Raw genomic sequence first — 17,367 nt, forward strand, 5'->3', positions numbered from 1 at the left:
AAAAAAAAAAAAAAAAAAAAAAAAAAGATTACAAAAGCTCTTGAGAGTCAGTCAGTTCTCTGCTTAAACTTGATAGTATTGTACACCCTGGACTTCTGGTGTTCAACTCAACGGGACTCCATTAACTTCCTCTGAGACCTTCCTACTATTCCAGTAACATTCCTGGAAGACTAGAGAAGACAGGCAGGTGAGCAGAGGATTGGGATGGGAGCAGGACTGGTAGAGAAGTAAACTCAGAACATGTTTACAGACTTGAGGAGTTTGGCAGCTTAAATAGAAACCAGACTTAGGAGAAAGTTTACATGATTCAAAAATAAATCAGACTGAGTTTTCTGAATCTTGAATTCTACCTGGTCATGTTTTCTATAAGTTTATTAAAATAGTCTTCATTTTCATATTCCTTGCACAGTGCTTGTGCTTCTTTTTCCGATAATACTAGTTGCCTTTGCTCCAGTATTTTGAAGTCTTCATCTCTAATAGTACGCAAAACATCATCTAAATAAAAACAGTCACATAATAAGTTTTAAACTGGTAATTACTGGTTATGTACACAATACATAATATACTATCATGAAGGCATACAATGCACTTTATTCTCATGCAAAATTTTGGAAATTTGCAGAAATAGCTTCTTAGGTTTTAATTTAAGGTGAACAGTGTCCCTTAACATCTCATTATGATGCATTTCCAATTTTTCATTGCACAGGAATAATGCATACATACACATACACATATACAACACACACACACACACACACATGTATCTCATTAAATCTTTTTCTTGGGTGTATGCATGTGAATGTGAGAGAGAGAGTGTGTGTGTGTGTGTGTGTGTGCAGACAGTAACCTAAATAATCAACCAACACAATTATGGAAGTCATTATAAATAATTTTTATGTTCAATTACCATGATTTGATTTGTCCCATTTGGGGAGAAACAACTTGATTGAATACCTGAAAGAATATCTCAACCTTCTTCTCTCTTGCCTGCTTCCCACTACAGAAGCCTAGAAAATCCAATACTCATACCTCCATCCTTCCTTACAGATAGTGTGGCAGTGTGATCCAGCTGTGGTCAATGATGTTTATAGGAAATACACTGGGGAGTCTTCTGAGAGAGGTACTCAGGGAGAACCTCTGTCCTACACCACCTTCTGCTTCCTGCTTTTGAATGTTTGAGGAGCATGATGTTTGGAGCTGTGCAGGTCATCTTGTGACAAAGAAGGATAAGTCAAAAGCACAAATATTGACTCAGATCTCAAACAGCCTTAAGCTCCTTACTGAGGCCAAAAAACAGGAAATAAAGTGAATAAACTAGAACTAAGCAAACAATTGTAAGGAAAGAATAAAACAAAGTGTCATGCATGTTAATACAGTTTAAGCAACAATTTGCTTCAGAACTGCCTCACAGAAAAAAAAAGAAAACATAGGATATATAGCTCTTGAAATTTGAAAAGGTGAAATCATATTAATTCTTAGAAGATACTGAAGTTTTTTTTTAATTACTAATTTTGTAAAAAGATTTCTCAAAGGAAGATACCTGATGACCACAGTTTAAAAAGTGACAACCAATCCCCAAGCAATTGCCATATAATATTAATAGCTTCTTGAAATGACTCATGATAAAAGCTAAGGAAAAATATTCAGGGAAGGTAAATCTGTATAAAGCTAAAGAAAGTAGATTTAATGGGAGAGTAGGTCGATTGTCGACCCTTGAGAATCCTGGTGATTGCCTTCCCTAATTTGCACTCTCTCAGTTAAGTGATCACAAACGAGTTATAAACCAGGTGTAGAGCGGGTCTTACCATCCAACGGATAAATTGGAAAAATATTAGTGAGTATGCTTTATTTGCAAGACAGCATTGAGTTTCTATGGACTCGCCACTAGAGGACTGTTTCACTCTAAATTCCATGATGAATATAATAATAAATATTTTACTTTGCTTGCACTATGCCCACGAGAATTTTCAAACATCCTTTCAAGCATTCCAGTAACACTTTCTAATGCAGTATTTGGTGACAGGTATGAACACATACAGAATTCCTGGTTCTAGATAAAGGCTTCTAGCAATTGCATAGAAGTTTCATGGAATAACCTGATGCATAAAAAATCATACTTCAAAGCCCCAAACACCTTGTTGACTTTCTTTCTTCCTTTCTTTCTTTCTTTTCTTTTTCTTTCTTTCTTTCTTTCTTTCTTTCTTTCTTTCTTTCTTTCTTTCTTTCTTTCTTTCTTTCTTCCTTTCTTTCTTTCTTTTCTTTTCTTCCTTTCTTTCTTTCTTTTCTTTTCTTCCTTTCTTTCTTTTTTCTTTCTTTCTTTCTCTTTCTTCTTTCTTTCTTTCTTTTCTTTCTTTCTTTTTCTCTCTTTCTTCTTTCTTTCTTTTTCTTCCTTCCTTCCTTTTTCTTTTTCCTTCCTCCCTCTTTTCCCTCCCTCCCTCCTTCTCTCCTTCCTTCCTTCCTTTCTTCCTTCCTTCCTTCCTTCCTTCCTTCCTTCCTTTCCTCCTTTATTTCTTTTCTTTTTTTTGACAGGATCTCACTCTGTCACCCACGCTAGAGTGCAGTAGCGCTAGCTCAGCTCACTGCAACCTCCACCTCCCAGGTTCAAGTGATTCTCCTGCCTCAGCCTCCCCAGCAGCTGGGACCACAGGCATGGGCCACCACGCCCAACTACGTTTTCTATTTTTAGTAGAGATGAGGTTTCACCATGCTGCCCAGGCTGGTCTTGATCTCCTGGGCTCAAGCAATCTAGCTGCCTGGCCTCCCAAGGTGCTGGTACTACAGGCGTGAACCACAGCACCTGGCCCACACTTTGATACCTTACTTCTCATCAATCACAGGCAAATTTCTAGGTAAGGTGCTTAATAGTTAAATAAATGTGTCACATCAGTTCATTCTTAGATATCTATATAACCTTGAAAAACAATTGAGCAACAATAAAGGGAAAATATTTTGCAAATATCTAAATAAATCAAGCCACAACTACCAAAGCTCCTAGAAAGCTCCTAGGTAGTTGGATAAGTCAGAGAATAAAAGGCCAATATATAAATATTAATGGTAGTTATGTTTCCATATATTAGGTATAAAAAAAGAATGAAGTGTTAATTTATGACTCGTGTTCTTGTTCTGCCATATTCACTCTGCTATAAGAATATGGGGTGAGATTAAAAGAACTAACTCTTTATGTGCCAGGTGCTTTATTTGTGGTTTATCATTTTAATGTTCTGAATTTTACACGTGAAGAAATAAACTTGGTAAAATATCCTGTTCAAGTCACACTATCAGTTATGGTAGATCCAAGCTTTGAATTGACATTTCAGACATAAAAGCTTTCAATCTTTACTATGTAATAATTCCTGCAATGTTAAAATCTACTCTAACAAATTCACAGGTTAGAAAATACCTTGTAAACTCTTCAGCTACAAATATGTTTTATTCACTATTATTAAGATATTAGTAAGTTAATACATTAATTTCTTAAGGTGCTTTTTCTTCAATGTTAAATTTTAAAACAATGTCTTTAAATGTAATTATACTAGGGTTTATTCAAATCTCATCTATAAAATACTTAAACAATTCATGCTTGATTCCCTACCTTTCCTTTCATGAAAGAGATTTGGTCGAAGTAATGCCAATGTCTTTTCTAATTTCATGCTTTTCCTTTTTTTAAAATCAGGGAAGAAAGTATCCATGAACTTAGAAACATTAGTTGCATTCTCTTCAATGTCACAAAACTGAGCTACATGCTGTCTTTCCAGATATTCTTGTAAACTGTCAAAATCCAAAATACAATTTAAGATTATTGTAAACTGAAGTTTATAACCATGCCAACAAATTAAAACTGATATGTTCATAAATTACTAGAAGTTTAATAAAACAAAATTAAATTCCATATAAAGATAAATTGCATCTCCCTATTATATCCAAGAATATGATACTTAATTCAACTTTTATTGAGCCCACTATAAAATTACTTACATGATATCATCTATGTTTGACTTTATGAGAGAATAAACAAAGATCAAAATAAAATTTTGTGTTTTAAGGAAAATTTTCTTTTCCCTACGTAAAACTTTCCAGAGAGTTTTAATTTTCTTTTAATCTTGTCTTTGAACTAAAGGTTATCTAAAACTGCATTTCATATTTTCAAATGAACATTGTCAGTTACTTTTTATTGTTTATTTCCAATTTTATTGGATTATAATCAGAAAATATGTGTGGTAAAATTTTGATTAAAAATGTGTTGAAGTATTCTTTGTATAAAAGAAAAAATTATGTGTAAGGTTGTATATATGTTTATGTTTCATATATTATAATTTATCTATCTATATATACACATATATACATATATATACACACACACACACACATATATATATGGGGCTTTTTTGTGTTTTTGGGACGGAATCTCACTCTGTCACCAGACTGTAGTGCAGTGGTGCAATCTCAGCTCACTGCTACCTCTGCCTCCCAAGTTCAAGCGATTCCCCTGCCTCAGCCTCCTGAGTAGCTGGGACTACAGGCAAGTGCCACCAGCCCAGCTAATTTTTTTTTTTTTTTTTTTTTTTTTTTGTATTTTCGTAGAGATGGAGTTTCACCATGTTGCCCAGGATGGTCTCGATCTCCTGACCTTGTGATCAGCCCGTATCGGCCTCCCAAAGTGCGGGGATTACAGGAGTGAGCCACCGTGCCCGGCCAATTTAGTATATATTATTTATGGATTATGTATTTTTAATTCCTCTACATCCTTACTTATTCTCGTCTGCTAGCAGGTATTTTTTCCAGTTCTCCTTATTTTTCCAGTAGTTCCCTCCTTATGTACTTAGCCGTTATGTTGGTGGGGGCACAATTTTTTCTTTTTTTGGTTGCTATATTGTCATAAATGTTGCCTTCTACATCATGTCTTTCTTTATCAAATTTAGCAATTTTAATGATCGATGTTAATACTTTATTTTTCCTGGCTATTTTTTGGCCATCCCTTTATTTTCGTCTTTTTTTTTCTAAACAGAATATAGATGAGTAAAGTTGTTTAAATTTTTTATTTTGAAAAACATTAAATTAATAGAAAAGTTGCAAGACTAGGACAAAGAACTCCCATTTATACCCTTCATCTAGGTTCACCAACTGTTAACACTGTCTCGTATTTGTTCTCTCCATCTCCTGCTTTCATCCCCCAATGTGTGTTGAGGGTATGGGGGGCTGTGTGGGTGTGTGTATGTGTGTCTTGGCAGATCCATTTGAGAGTAAGCTGCAGATATTTTAACAATTCACCTCTAAATACTTCAGGAAATATTACATTGCTACAAAACTATTACCTCATAAACAGTCTACATTCAATTTTCACCAATTTTCTAATACCAGCTTATCTATAGTAATTTTTTATATTAATCCATGATTATATATTGCAAGTAGTTGTCCCACCTCCTTAGTTTGCTTTTATCTCCAACAGTGACTCCACCTCTTTTGTCTTTCATGATATTGATATGTTGAAGAGTCCAGGCCAGTTGTTTGTAGACTTCCCTTCATTTTGGATGGTTTCAAATTATTGGATGGCCTAATAGTTTCCTATTACATTCCGGTTATGAATCTTTGGTAGGAAAACTACCTTTGTGAGCCTGTGTCCTTCTTGGTCCATTACTTGCTCCATCACATAGGAGGTGTATGATGTCAGTTTTCCCCATTATTGGTGACATTAATTAGTTGATATCCCCCTGTTGCCTCTATTGAAAAGCTACAATTATCCCCTTATAATTCATAAGTCATCTATGAGGACATTATATGAAATTGTGTATGTATTTTTCACACAATATTTTTAAACTCAATGATTCTTGTGCCCATCATTAATATGATGGTTTATAATTTAGTTTATTTTTTTAACCTTTACCTAGTAATCTCTATATGTGATGGGAAAACTAACCTTTTCATAGTTAGCCTAATAGCCATATTCTTGACTTTATTTTTTTCATCTTTATCTAGATTATTTATTTTAAATTGAGATTTCTTCTTTTTTCCCCTATTTTGCTGGTCTGAGCAAGCTGCTATTCATTCCATGTTTTTCCCTTGTTAATGTGGAAGTTCTACTATACTTATCCACTGCACTAATGTTTACTGTCTTTTTCCGGCCCCTGTTGCCAGATGCGTATGTCCCAAGTATTTCTTGCATTCTGACACATTACCTCCCTATTTTAATACTCCAGTTATGCCCTTTCTGCAAATAAGAACCTCAAAATACAACTGTCAAAATACTACCTTCTTGATCTTTGAACCATTTTGCCACATACACCCAGAAACTCCTAGGTTTTGTTGAGATAATTTAGAATCTAGAAGAATTTTCTTCTATTTCTGGAGTCCTTCATCAGCTGTTATATTATAAAACCCAGAATTATGGACTGTATGTGTCTGTGTGTGTGTGTGTGTTCAGAGATTCCAAGTTTCGCTGATAAGAACTGTTTTTCTTTTTTTTCCTCCCATATTTTTGATTTGGTTAAGTATATCCTCACATATTTTCCACAGGAGTAGATAGGTGATATATTGCTAAGTATGTCCTTGAAGATCTTCATTTGCTCTACCAGGTGAATATCTTAGCTTTGTAAGAATGCAGTCTTTTTCTTCCAGTAGTCCTAAAATGAGCATTATGCCAGTCAGGTATTTTTCCCTTATAAGTAACTTATTCTCAATTGCTGCCAAGTATGCAGTTGGTGGAAGAGATCCACCTAAAGTGCAAGTGCAATTTTAAACCAGTAATAAAACCAATTAAAAATCTGGTTGCTTTTTATCAGCACCATGTACCAGCACTCCTAAACATTAATAATGCTGCTGTGTACTCTTGGAATTTGCACATATTCATTACTTATCCTTTTGTAAGTAGTGTACTATACATGGTGCTCTACATAGAAGCAATCCCAGAACAACAAAGCTATTGGCAGTATTGCAATTTATGCAATGTACTGTAAAATGGGAATTTCACCCGTCTGTTTCTATTAAACATAGAGTAGAGATCAGTTTTCAGAACATCATGGACAAATCTTCAAAAATTAAGACTTTCAAAAAGCAAAATCTGTACTTCATTTCTGTGACAGATTAATATATACAGGCATACATATATTTTATTGATAAAAATATTAAACAAATAATCTATCACTTTTTTCCTTTGGGACATATATACTCATATATTTATATATTCAAAAGTCCATAAAAGACTCTTTTCTTTTCTTTCCTTTTTTTTTTTTTTTTTTTGAGACAAAGTCTCACTCAGTCGCCCAGGCTGGAGTGCAGTGGCACGATTTTGGCTCACTGCAATCTCCGCCTCCTGGGCTCAAGCAATTCTCCTGCCTCAGCCTCCAAAGTAGCTGGGACTATAGGCATGGGTCACCAGGCCTGGCCAATTTTTGTATTTTTAGTAGAGATGGGTTTTCGCCATGTTGGCCAGGCTGGTCTCGAGCTCCTGAACTCAAATGCTGGGATTACAGGCATGAGCCACAGCATCTGGCCCATAAAAGACTGTTTTCACTGTCTGTATTTTTATTCTAGCATAATTGTTTGCCTCATTCAGTAACTAGTACTTAAAAATAATTTTGTCATACAGAGGAAGAGGATGTTAGGAAGATGATGTGCTCTGGGTTGCTTTTTATCAGCACATATGAACATATGTGCTGATAAAAAAACATATGAAGTATACAATTGCTTATTCTTTCTGTCTGGAAACAGTGTGCAGTGTTTCTTCCCAGGATGTTCCTGTATTTGTGTGTGGGGTAGGGGTGGAGTGGCATCAGCTGAGGGTGGACTATTGTAAGCCCCTGCAATTGGCAGACAAATGCGTTCATTCTGGGAAAAAAATTCCCCCATTATTTGTTGAATTACAGTTTGTCCGTCTGTTCTCTGTGTGGAGTTTCTCATTAGCACATTGGTCCCCTCAGTATATTATCCAGATTGCGGACTTCTGCTCTCATAATATCTGTCTAATTTTTTGTGTGTACTTTCAGCTATTTCTTGCATCTGACTTTCCATGTCATTGAGTCTCAAACAATGATCATACCCACTAATTCTCCACTGGACTTACAATACAAATCATAATTTGTATAAGTCAAATTTGAAAGGCTGTTTAAATGTATACCTAGCAACTGAATCTCAAGCCCTATTTTTATAGCTATTTTATTTAAGGATGTTTCTGTCTCTAAGCAGATCTTCTTCACTAGACTTGTGTTGTGATTTTTGTATAGGCCTTCGTTTCTCTGGCTGCCAATCTCCCTTAGGCAGGTAGTCATTTTTCCTTGTTGGCTCACTGGGGCTCAGGTCTGATTTTTGATATAAGTGTTGGAAACCCTGTAGTTGGAAGGCAAGATGACCTCTAGGCTACATGCTTGCGCTGTAGAAGACAGTGGGTTGTTACTCTTCTGCAGGGTCAATCAGGAAAGATCCCCAGAGAGCTAGCTAGGGCAAGGAATTCAATAATTCTAGTCAGTTCCATCCTGGCCCTTTAAGAGTTAGAAGTCTCAGTGAAGTCCACAAGTCTGTTATTCTCAAGGTCTGTGGTTGTCTGCAGGTCCTTGTTTTCTGGGGAGCTCAGGAGCTCCTCAAACTCACAGTGGAGAAAACACCACACCACCCTCACCTTCTCCTGCCCTGGGGACCTGAACAGAGCTCCAGAACTCACTGACAGCCAGCTCCTTATCAGTTCAGCTTCCATTTGACTCTGGAGAGGAAAGAAAGCTTTGCAGATGGGAGTAGAGTCAGGGTATAGAATTCAGACTGCCCTGATCCCAGAAACACCTTTAGGGATTATTTTAGGAATTGTGTCTACTATGTTTAATTTAAATGAGAATACCATAAAAGAAAAAAATTAAGTTTCCTATTGCTATTACAGTTATAGGGACAAATAGAGAGGCTACTGAGAAGAGAATAGATATTTTCTATGGACAGAGGAATACAATATAGTAGAGGTGGTTGGAAATGTCACCTTCACTCTGTCATAAAGACTTAAAACTGAAAGTGACCTCAGCGGTCATCATCTAATTCTTCTCCATCTTCGTATCTCTAGGATTTGGCATATAGTAGGACTTTAATAAATACTAGATGAATGAATCAATACATAACAGAATAAGTGAATGAATGAGAAGACTCTGCCAGTTACTATCTGTGTGACTCTGAGCAATGTAGCTAATGGAACCACACCTTCCTGATCCGTAGAAAGACTGGAAAGCAAAGATAAATGACACTATCCTTTGATTTCTTAAAACAGGCTGATTAAAGAGACAGACATGTAAATAATGTAATAAAAAGCCATCATGAAGGAAGCTGGAATGTGAACGACAAACGAGGGTACCTCTGCCCTGTTTCCCTGGCTCTTCCCCATCCTTCTGCAGCCACTGGAGCAGGCAGACCATCAATGGCATGGAGAGAGTTTCCCCACACCATGTGAATTCATAAGCTGTGAAGTGTTTGCCTCCATAGGGATAACCAGCCAACAAAGCCCTGGGGCTCTGCTGCTGTGTACCCAGAGGGGTCATGTTCATGAGAGTGCTCACCACTCACTTCCAGTTCAATTGCTCTGCTTTTAACTTCTCTCCTGTCTCACCCTCTCCATCCCCACCACCCAGAGAGGAGATTGAGCAGGCTGGGAGACAGGGGAGACGGGGCAATAAAGAGTGAAACTGAACAACTGAATAAATTACTCATGAGAATTTTTTGTCCTTATTCCTTTAGATTCTGGACATACTTGAAAGATGTCACATGGAAGTGACAGTGCCTTTGAGGCCCTCCCTCCAAAGCAAGAGCTGTGAAAACAAGAACAAGCACTATAAGGGCCAGGGGAAAGCTTCCCCTCTGTCCTCTCAAGTTTTGCTGAAAAGCCAACAGGCATCAACAACAAAAAGTAGATTAGTTGGAGAAAAAGCAGACAAATTTGATTAACATGTACACAGGGAGAACCACAGAGTGAGTACCCACCCCTCAACGAGGTTCAGAAGCTTATAAACCAAGCTTGTCCAACCTGCAGCCCACTGGCTGCATGAGGTCCAGGAAGACTTTGAATGTGGCCCAACACAAATTGGTAAACTTTTTTTTCTTTTTTTTTTTTTGAGATGGAGTCTCACTCTGTTGACCAGGCTGGAGTGCAATGGTGCGATCTCGGCTCACTGCAACCTCTGCCTCCAGGGTTCAAGCGATTCTCCTGCCTCGGCCTCCTGAGTAGCTGGGACTACAGGCATGCACCACCACACTTGGCTAATTTTTGTATTTCTGGTAGAGAATGGGTTTCACCATGTTGGTTAGGCTGGTCTTGATCTCCTGACCTCGTGATCCGCCCGCCTCAGCTTCTCAAAGTGCTAGGATTACAGGCATGAGCCACCGCACCCGGCTCAAATCGGTAAACTTTTTAAACCATTGTGATTTTTTTTTTGCAAGTTTTTTTTTTTTGTTTTTTTTTTTTTTTTTTTTTTTTTTTTTGAGCTCATCAGCTATCCTTAGTGTTAGTGTATTTTATGTGTGGCCCAAGACAATTCTTCTTCTTCCAGTGCGGCCCAGAGAAGCCAAAAGATTGAATACCCATTATAGACCATCTGGCAAAACAGGCCATGGGAGTGGAGAGAATTCTGCTGAGAGGCAATAAAGGATGACTAGGGAGAATGAATGGACCAATGCATGGAAATTAACTTGTTACACTAATCTCCGTTCGATGTGGTTACATTCTTGTCTTATAGGGGAGGGAAGAAAAACAATTGTTGTCTTGTCAGGTGTGTGGATCTTTAGGCAGGATAAAACACTTAGGCCGGGCGCGGTGGCTCAAGCTGTAATCCCGCATTTTGGAGGGCCGAGACGGGCGGATTCACGAGGTCAGGAGATCGAGACCATCCTGGCTAACACGGGTGAAACCACGCTCTCTATAAAAATACAAAACTAGCTGTGGCAAGGTGGCGGGATGCCTGTAGTCCCAGTATCAGGAGGGCTGAGGCAGGAGATGGCCGTAAACTCGGGAGGTGGAGCTTGCAGTGAGCTGAGATTCAGCCACTGCACTCCAGCCTGGGCGGAAGAGCGAGATCCGGTCTCAAAAAAAAAAAAAAAAAAAAAAAAACTTCAGCTTCATCCTGTGCTTTGAGAGAGACAGCTGGCCGGGAGTGCTGGGGCAAGTCAGAGACACTGTGAGGCTTTTTCAGTTCAGCAGGTCAAAGCGCCATATTTTGGGTATCAGTTTCTGAGCCCCAGCACACCAAACAAGCATGCTCCACACTGTCCCATGCTGTCTGCTGTGGCCAGCTTGGGATAAACATGGGCCAAAGGCACATGGGGACTCTAAGTTTAGAAAGGAAATACTGCAGACTGTGCCAGAGCAAGATGTACACATTTCATTTCACTCCGACCTTGGCCCCTACAGTGCTTGCTCTTGTTCTGGAGGGAGAGCTGCTGGCACTTCCTTCTGACATGCCAATTAACATGCTGAAATTGTTCATGGTGTCCTGTGAGTATTGAACAATTGGAGCTTCTCAAAGTTGGATGTAAAGGAGGTTTGCTACCTAAACGATAGCCCCATGGAATGATGACTTTGTACATTACATGAATGAGTGCTTCATAGAGCGCTTTTTGTTTTTTGAATGGCTCAAAAATTCTAGGATAAAATCTGGTATCTTTTTAAACTTGACACACCTTACCCAACAAACCTTCCCTCAGCCCACTCATTATTATTTTCCCTTAAAACCCTGAAAGTAACTGCTACTGTTTACAAAGCTCCTTGACAATAGGATTTACCTTATGAGTTCCTTTATCCTGCATACAACTTGGAATTAATGATATTAGGATCTCCCACTTCCTAAAAATACGGCATCACTAGGAGCCAACAGAGGTAGGCACCCAAGAAAAGCCACTACAATTCATTAATAAGACAAAAAGGAATAACAAGGAATATTCTGGAGATTCTCCATCAGAAAATGCAGTGGAGATGGACTGCCAAGCACGGGGAGACACATCCCAGGCAGCCTCAAGGCTCGCATACTCTAAGTATGTTCTTGCTCACCTGACTTTCTTTCCGGGGCAGCCTGACAACTGCTGTGTTACACTCTCCATTCTCTGAGTCTTCAGAGGAATAACAGGCACAAACAGCAGCACATAAAACCAACGCTCTACAAATTATTTACATCCATTTTCTAATATTTTAAAATCCGTCAACAAAAAATATACAACAATTTTGTTCTCAGTAATTTGTAACCACAAACCATCTAAAGTAAAAGTTCATGTTTCAAGTTTTTAGGGCACCAGGAAACTGAAAGGGGAAGGTGGGGAGATGGGAGAGGAGACTGAGTTGGGAAGGATTATACATGGTTCCAATACACCCTTCAAGTCCCAGCTCTTGTGGCCAGACTGGTGTGCCCAGCTTTAGGATGACGAACAGGAAAAAGGCCTCCCTTTCTAGTGGTCTTGACATAAACTTTCAGGGCAGTCACAGTGAGGGGAGCAAAGATCACCTGAGGGCTACCAAGCTGACTATCCAGAGGCAAAACTCCTTCTCTGAGGAATTTAGAAGTAACTAGACTTCCCTATTATTTAAAGCCAGCATCTGGTACCAGGCTTAAAAAAAAATTATAAGTAACTAGAATTTCTATACATCTCCGGAATGCATGTATGTTCAAACTCATTGTGCAACCCTTGCTGACATCAAGGCATAAACATGTCTATAAATGCAATTATTTGTCATGACCTGCGTGGCTAATAAGGTCCAAATAACCCTTAAGCTCCAGCTTTAAGGTCTATAAATATCCCTAAAGAAAAATCCACCATGGCGAGCTCAGTCCTCTCTTACTGAGGAGCCCTGCTGCACTCTTCTGCAGTCCTCTTTCTATCTAACAAAACTTTCCTTTCAAGCCTACACCGTCATCTCTAAATTCTTACTACCCTACAACCCACAAGCCAACTACTGACACTTCACCCAGCACACAGCTCTTCTGAATATACAGTATGTCAGGTTGACTGGAAGAAATACTTATGCCTTTAACATAAAAACATTTGCCCTTAGGTATTGAGGTGCCTACATGACGCTTCATTACCCAATAACACATTGCAAGTGACACAATTCCTGGTCTTGAGCTATACCTGTCTCGTTTCTTCTTCATCATTGCAGGTGTAACCTTGGCTTCAACCTCACATTGATACTCAGATGGTTTGTTAGGTTCCGTGTCGGGCTGTGGTTCAGTTTCTTCAGGGGGAGTATGGTGTTTACTTCCTTGAGATACAACTAGAATATAACTTAAGCCACTTGTCATAAAAGAGACAAGCTCTTCGAAGTCAGGCTACAAAATAAAATGATAAACTGTTTCCTTCAGGCTCCTGAAATGGATGGACTAAAATGGTGGTCACTACCCAAGTCAAATGAAATCTTCCCCCTCCAAGGTCCCTGGGCAAGGGAATGTTACTCTTATAAATCTCCTGTTAACAATACATTTTTATGTTTGGGTTTTTTGTTTGTTTGTTTTTTATTGAAAATAATTTCATATACTCATGGGGACATAGTGATGTTTCAATAAAGAAAATGTATAATAACCAGAGCGGGGTAACTTTGTATCCTTTGAAAATAAATCTCTTGGACCCCAAATCACTAAGCCAAAGGGAAAAGTCAAGCTGGGAAATAAGATCGCTACAAAGATTAAAAAAAAAAAAAAAAAAAAAAAAAGCTACATACCTCCCTCTCAATTTGTCCACAAGGAAATTCCTTGTGGGACTCAAGATCTTTACCCTAAAACAGTTCTGTTGGATTTCACCCTGGCAATGTAAATTGATAATTGATAGCTTATCTTCACAGGTGGGGGACAGAGGACAGACAGAGCCGAAAGTCATCCCTCTGCTCACCTGAGACAAATGCACATCTGATGGCTTCCTCTGCTCAGTTGGTTATGTAAAAATGCAGATTCACTAAGCGAGACTAAGGCATAAGTGACTATTCCTCCATGGCGTCTCACATGTAAATCGTGTATTCAGTGAAAGGCTCTTCAGAGACTCAGAAGAATGCAATCGTTTGTCTCTTACCTACCTATAACGTGGAAGCATCCCACCCCACAACTCTGCTTCAAGTTGCCCCACCTCTCCGGAAGAACCAATGTATGTATTACACACACTGATTGATGTCTCATGTCTCCCTAAAATGTATAAAATCAAGCTGTGCCCCGACCACCTTGGGAACATGTCATCAGGGCCTCCTGAGGCTGTGTCATGGGTGTGTCCTTAACCTTGGCAAAATAAACTTTCTAAATTGATTGCAACCTGTCTCAGATACTTTTGGTTCACATCTTTAACAAATCTTTCCCTATTCCTTCCAAGCTACTAGTCTCCCACATTTTTAAGTGGTGGAAGTTCAAAGCTAGTTGGAATTGATCTTAAAGATAACCTAACAACATTCCCAAATTTTAGGATGTTTCCAAGTTATCTAGGGGGTTTGTTAAGATACATATTTCTGGAGCCCAATCCTAGAGTTTTTGATTTAGTATGTCTGAGGTGGGGCCCAGGAATTGGATTTTCTCAGAAGTTTACAGTTAATGTCAATGCAGTTGGAGTAACCCTTTCTTTCTACACATGTGGAAGCTGGGGCCAACAGAGATGGCGTGAGTGGTGCAGTCGGTTCCACAAAGTGTTGTCCAGTAGAACGGTCTGTGATGAGGTACATGCTCTCTACCCTTTCCAACACAGTAGCCACATGTGGATTTGAACACTTAAAATGTGGCTAGTGCAACCGAGACTTCACATTTTTAATGTAATTTAACCTTAATGAATTTAAATTCAAATGATCACACGTATCTAGTAGGTACCATATTGGACAGTGCATTTCTAGAAGTGAGGTCTCCTGACTCCCAAGCCAGTACACTTTCTAATACACAGCACTGCCTTTATTATATTATATCCCCAGACAAAAAACTGTTGATGGGGCAGGGAGGTGGCAGGAGTGGGGCAGTTGGGGTAGGGACAGCCTGAGAGAAATGCCCTTAGGTAAAGAAAAGATTAAAGCATTCTCGTGAAGCTGATGTCAGAGCCTTCAATCCAGAATAAAAATCAATAGGAAAGGACTGGATATTCACTTCCAGAGGACTGATGCAGGGGCCTTTGAAAGACATGACATAAAGAGGTCTTCATGTCAACAAAACACAATCAGACCATCCAGTTTTGCTTGGCAGCCACTATTTCTACCGAAGATTTTTTCAGAGCCGCTATCGTTGGCATCTCCATGATACGGACACCAACGGGGACACCAGAAGTTATTTTAGTTGTTCAGACTTACCAATTTGCTTTTCTGTAATAAAGATTTAAAGCTTATAGAGGTCACTGTATTTAAACACATAGAGGATATTTTCTTTTTGACTTTCATACCTGGTCTGCTATTTGACTATAGAAGTTGACAACTTGTTCTTCAGTGAACACTGTCTTATGCTCTGCTTCTATGATAAATCCTGCTGTGGTAATCTTCAATTAAAGAGTAAGGTCAAATCCAGGTGTCATGGGATCACATGTAAAACAAGTTAAGTTTGTTTTCTGGGCTTAACAAACCACCAGCTTTCAATGCATTTTCTATAAGAACCTCAGCAAAATCTATAGGATACTTGGTTTGAAGTGGCTCAAAAATATACAAACTTTAAGATTTGACTGCCCTGCTGGATTTCAGACTTGCACGGGGCCCATAACCCCTTCATTTTGGCCAATTTCTCCCACTTGGAATGGCTGTATTTACCCAATACCTGCACCCCTACCCCTATTGTATCTAGGAAGTAACTAACTTGCTTTTGATTTAACTGGCTCATAGGCAGAAGGGACTTGCCTTGTCTCAGATGAGATGTTGAACTGTGAACTTTTGAGTTAATGCTGAAATGAGTTAAGACTTCGGGGGACTATTGAGAAACCATGATTGGTTTCTGAAATGTGAGGACATGACATGTGGGAGGGGCCAGGAGCACAATGATATGGTTTGGCTCTGTGCCCACCGAAATCTCATCTTGAACTTTAAACTCCCACAATTCCCATGTGTTGTAAGAGGAATCCAGTGGGAGGTGACTGAACTATGGGGGCGGGTCTTTCCTGCACTATTCTCATGATAGTGAATGAGTCTCATGAGATCTGCCAGCTTTAAAAATGGAAGATTTCTTGCACAATTTCTCTTTGCCTGCTGCCATCCATGTAAGTTGTGACTTGCTCCTCCTTGCCTTCTGCCATGATTGTGGGCCTCCCCAGCCATGTGGAACTGTAAGTCCAATAAATCTCTTTCTTTTGTAAATTGCCCAGTCTCAGATATGTCTTTATCAGCAGCATGAAAACAGACTAATATACAATCTAGTATAAGAACTATACTTTTTTAAAATTTACATAGGACACTGGTAGAGTAGGATTATTTACAGAAGGATGCATGAATAGAATAGATCGAGCCTTGTAAAGACATAAAGAACTCAAAGCCTTCAGAGGTAACTAGCACCAGTAGTGCATTTTTGTTATATTTCACTCTAAATGATAAGTTTGTCTTCAAACTGACGATAAGAGGTTGTTATTTTGCAATTAATTTAATCATAGTTGGAAAATATTACTTACTTTTCTTTTAATTTCTAGACCTTTTCCACTAATCACAGCATCCGGTTTGATAATAGCAATACTGAATAAGTCCTCTAGAAAAAAATTTAGAAGAAGACAGAATTTCATTTTCTCGGCACAAAGTCTGGATAATGAAGGATCTGGCAATTAGCAATGTAAGTTTCTAACGATCAGTGAATTGTTTCCCATTGATAGCTGTGTATCTTATTATGGGATTTCAACTACCAGAGGGTTCCTACTTAGAATCAAAAGGCAGTTCCTATATTTGCACGCAGGAGAAACATTCACAAGAGTTTTTAATCAAGAGGAAACAAAAATTGAGTAGGTAGGCCCTGGCGGTTTGAATGCAATTCCCATGTGTAAGGCTTCTTACACACACAGGATCCATCCAGCACAGTACCACCAGTGAGTGAAGTTTTAACTGTGAATCATGCAAGTAAACATCACCAACGGATTCATCTATGAATGTACCGACATTCTTATAATGAAATTTTAGTGTAAGATAACTCATTTGGTTGTGGCTGTTTGCCTCTGCTCCCTCCAGAGTATGAAGACATACACCCCACTATCCCAACGCAGATCATCTAGTGAAGGCGTGAAATTGTTAACTGCAAAGTAAACCAAGAGTATGGGTCATCAAGGAAGAAATTATCATCACACATTTTTGGAAGATGGTAAAGGATGAAGTAGGAAGCTGCTGTCCAGATTAGTAACAGGAGACAGGAATCCATTGTACTGGGTAACCTCTGAAAGGCTCGAGGCCCAGAACCAAAGGTAAGGCGAGTGAGGAAAAGAGGGTGCTTTTTAATAGCTGAGTCTTGCAAG

General features: G+C 38.8%; 1 protein-coding gene across 4 annotated transcripts in view; it reads right to left on the reverse strand.

Annotated features, from left to right (window-relative positions):
• Positions 1 to 17,367, reverse strand: part of NME8 (NME/NM23 family member 8) — a 48,124-nt gene that overhangs the window by 16,891 nt on the left and 13,866 nt on the right. For 3 of the 4 annotated variants that reach the window (XM_017860171.1, XM_017860174.1, XM_017860172.1), the window contains 5 exons: positions 16,543 to 16,616; positions 15,337 to 15,429; positions 13,075 to 13,271; positions 3,593 to 3,768; positions 351 to 495 (listed from right to left, as the gene is read on the reverse strand). In XM_017860171.1, coding sequence (XP_017715660.1) covers positions 351 to 495; positions 3,593 to 3,768; positions 13,075 to 13,271; positions 15,337 to 15,429; positions 16,543 to 16,616 — 685 coding nt within the window. The remainder of the gene's footprint in view (positions 1 to 350; positions 496 to 3,592; positions 3,769 to 13,074; positions 13,272 to 15,336; positions 15,430 to 16,542; positions 16,617 to 17,367) is intronic. The other variant, XM_017860173.1, reaches the window with a different exon arrangement.

Source organism: Rhinopithecus bieti, unplaced genomic scaffold, assembly GCF_001698545.2.
Source record: "Rhinopithecus bieti isolate Rb0 unplaced genomic scaffold, ASM169854v2 scaffold_51732, whole genome shotgun sequence".
Lineage (NCBI taxonomy): Eukaryota > Metazoa > Chordata > Mammalia > Primates > Cercopithecidae > Rhinopithecus > Rhinopithecus bieti.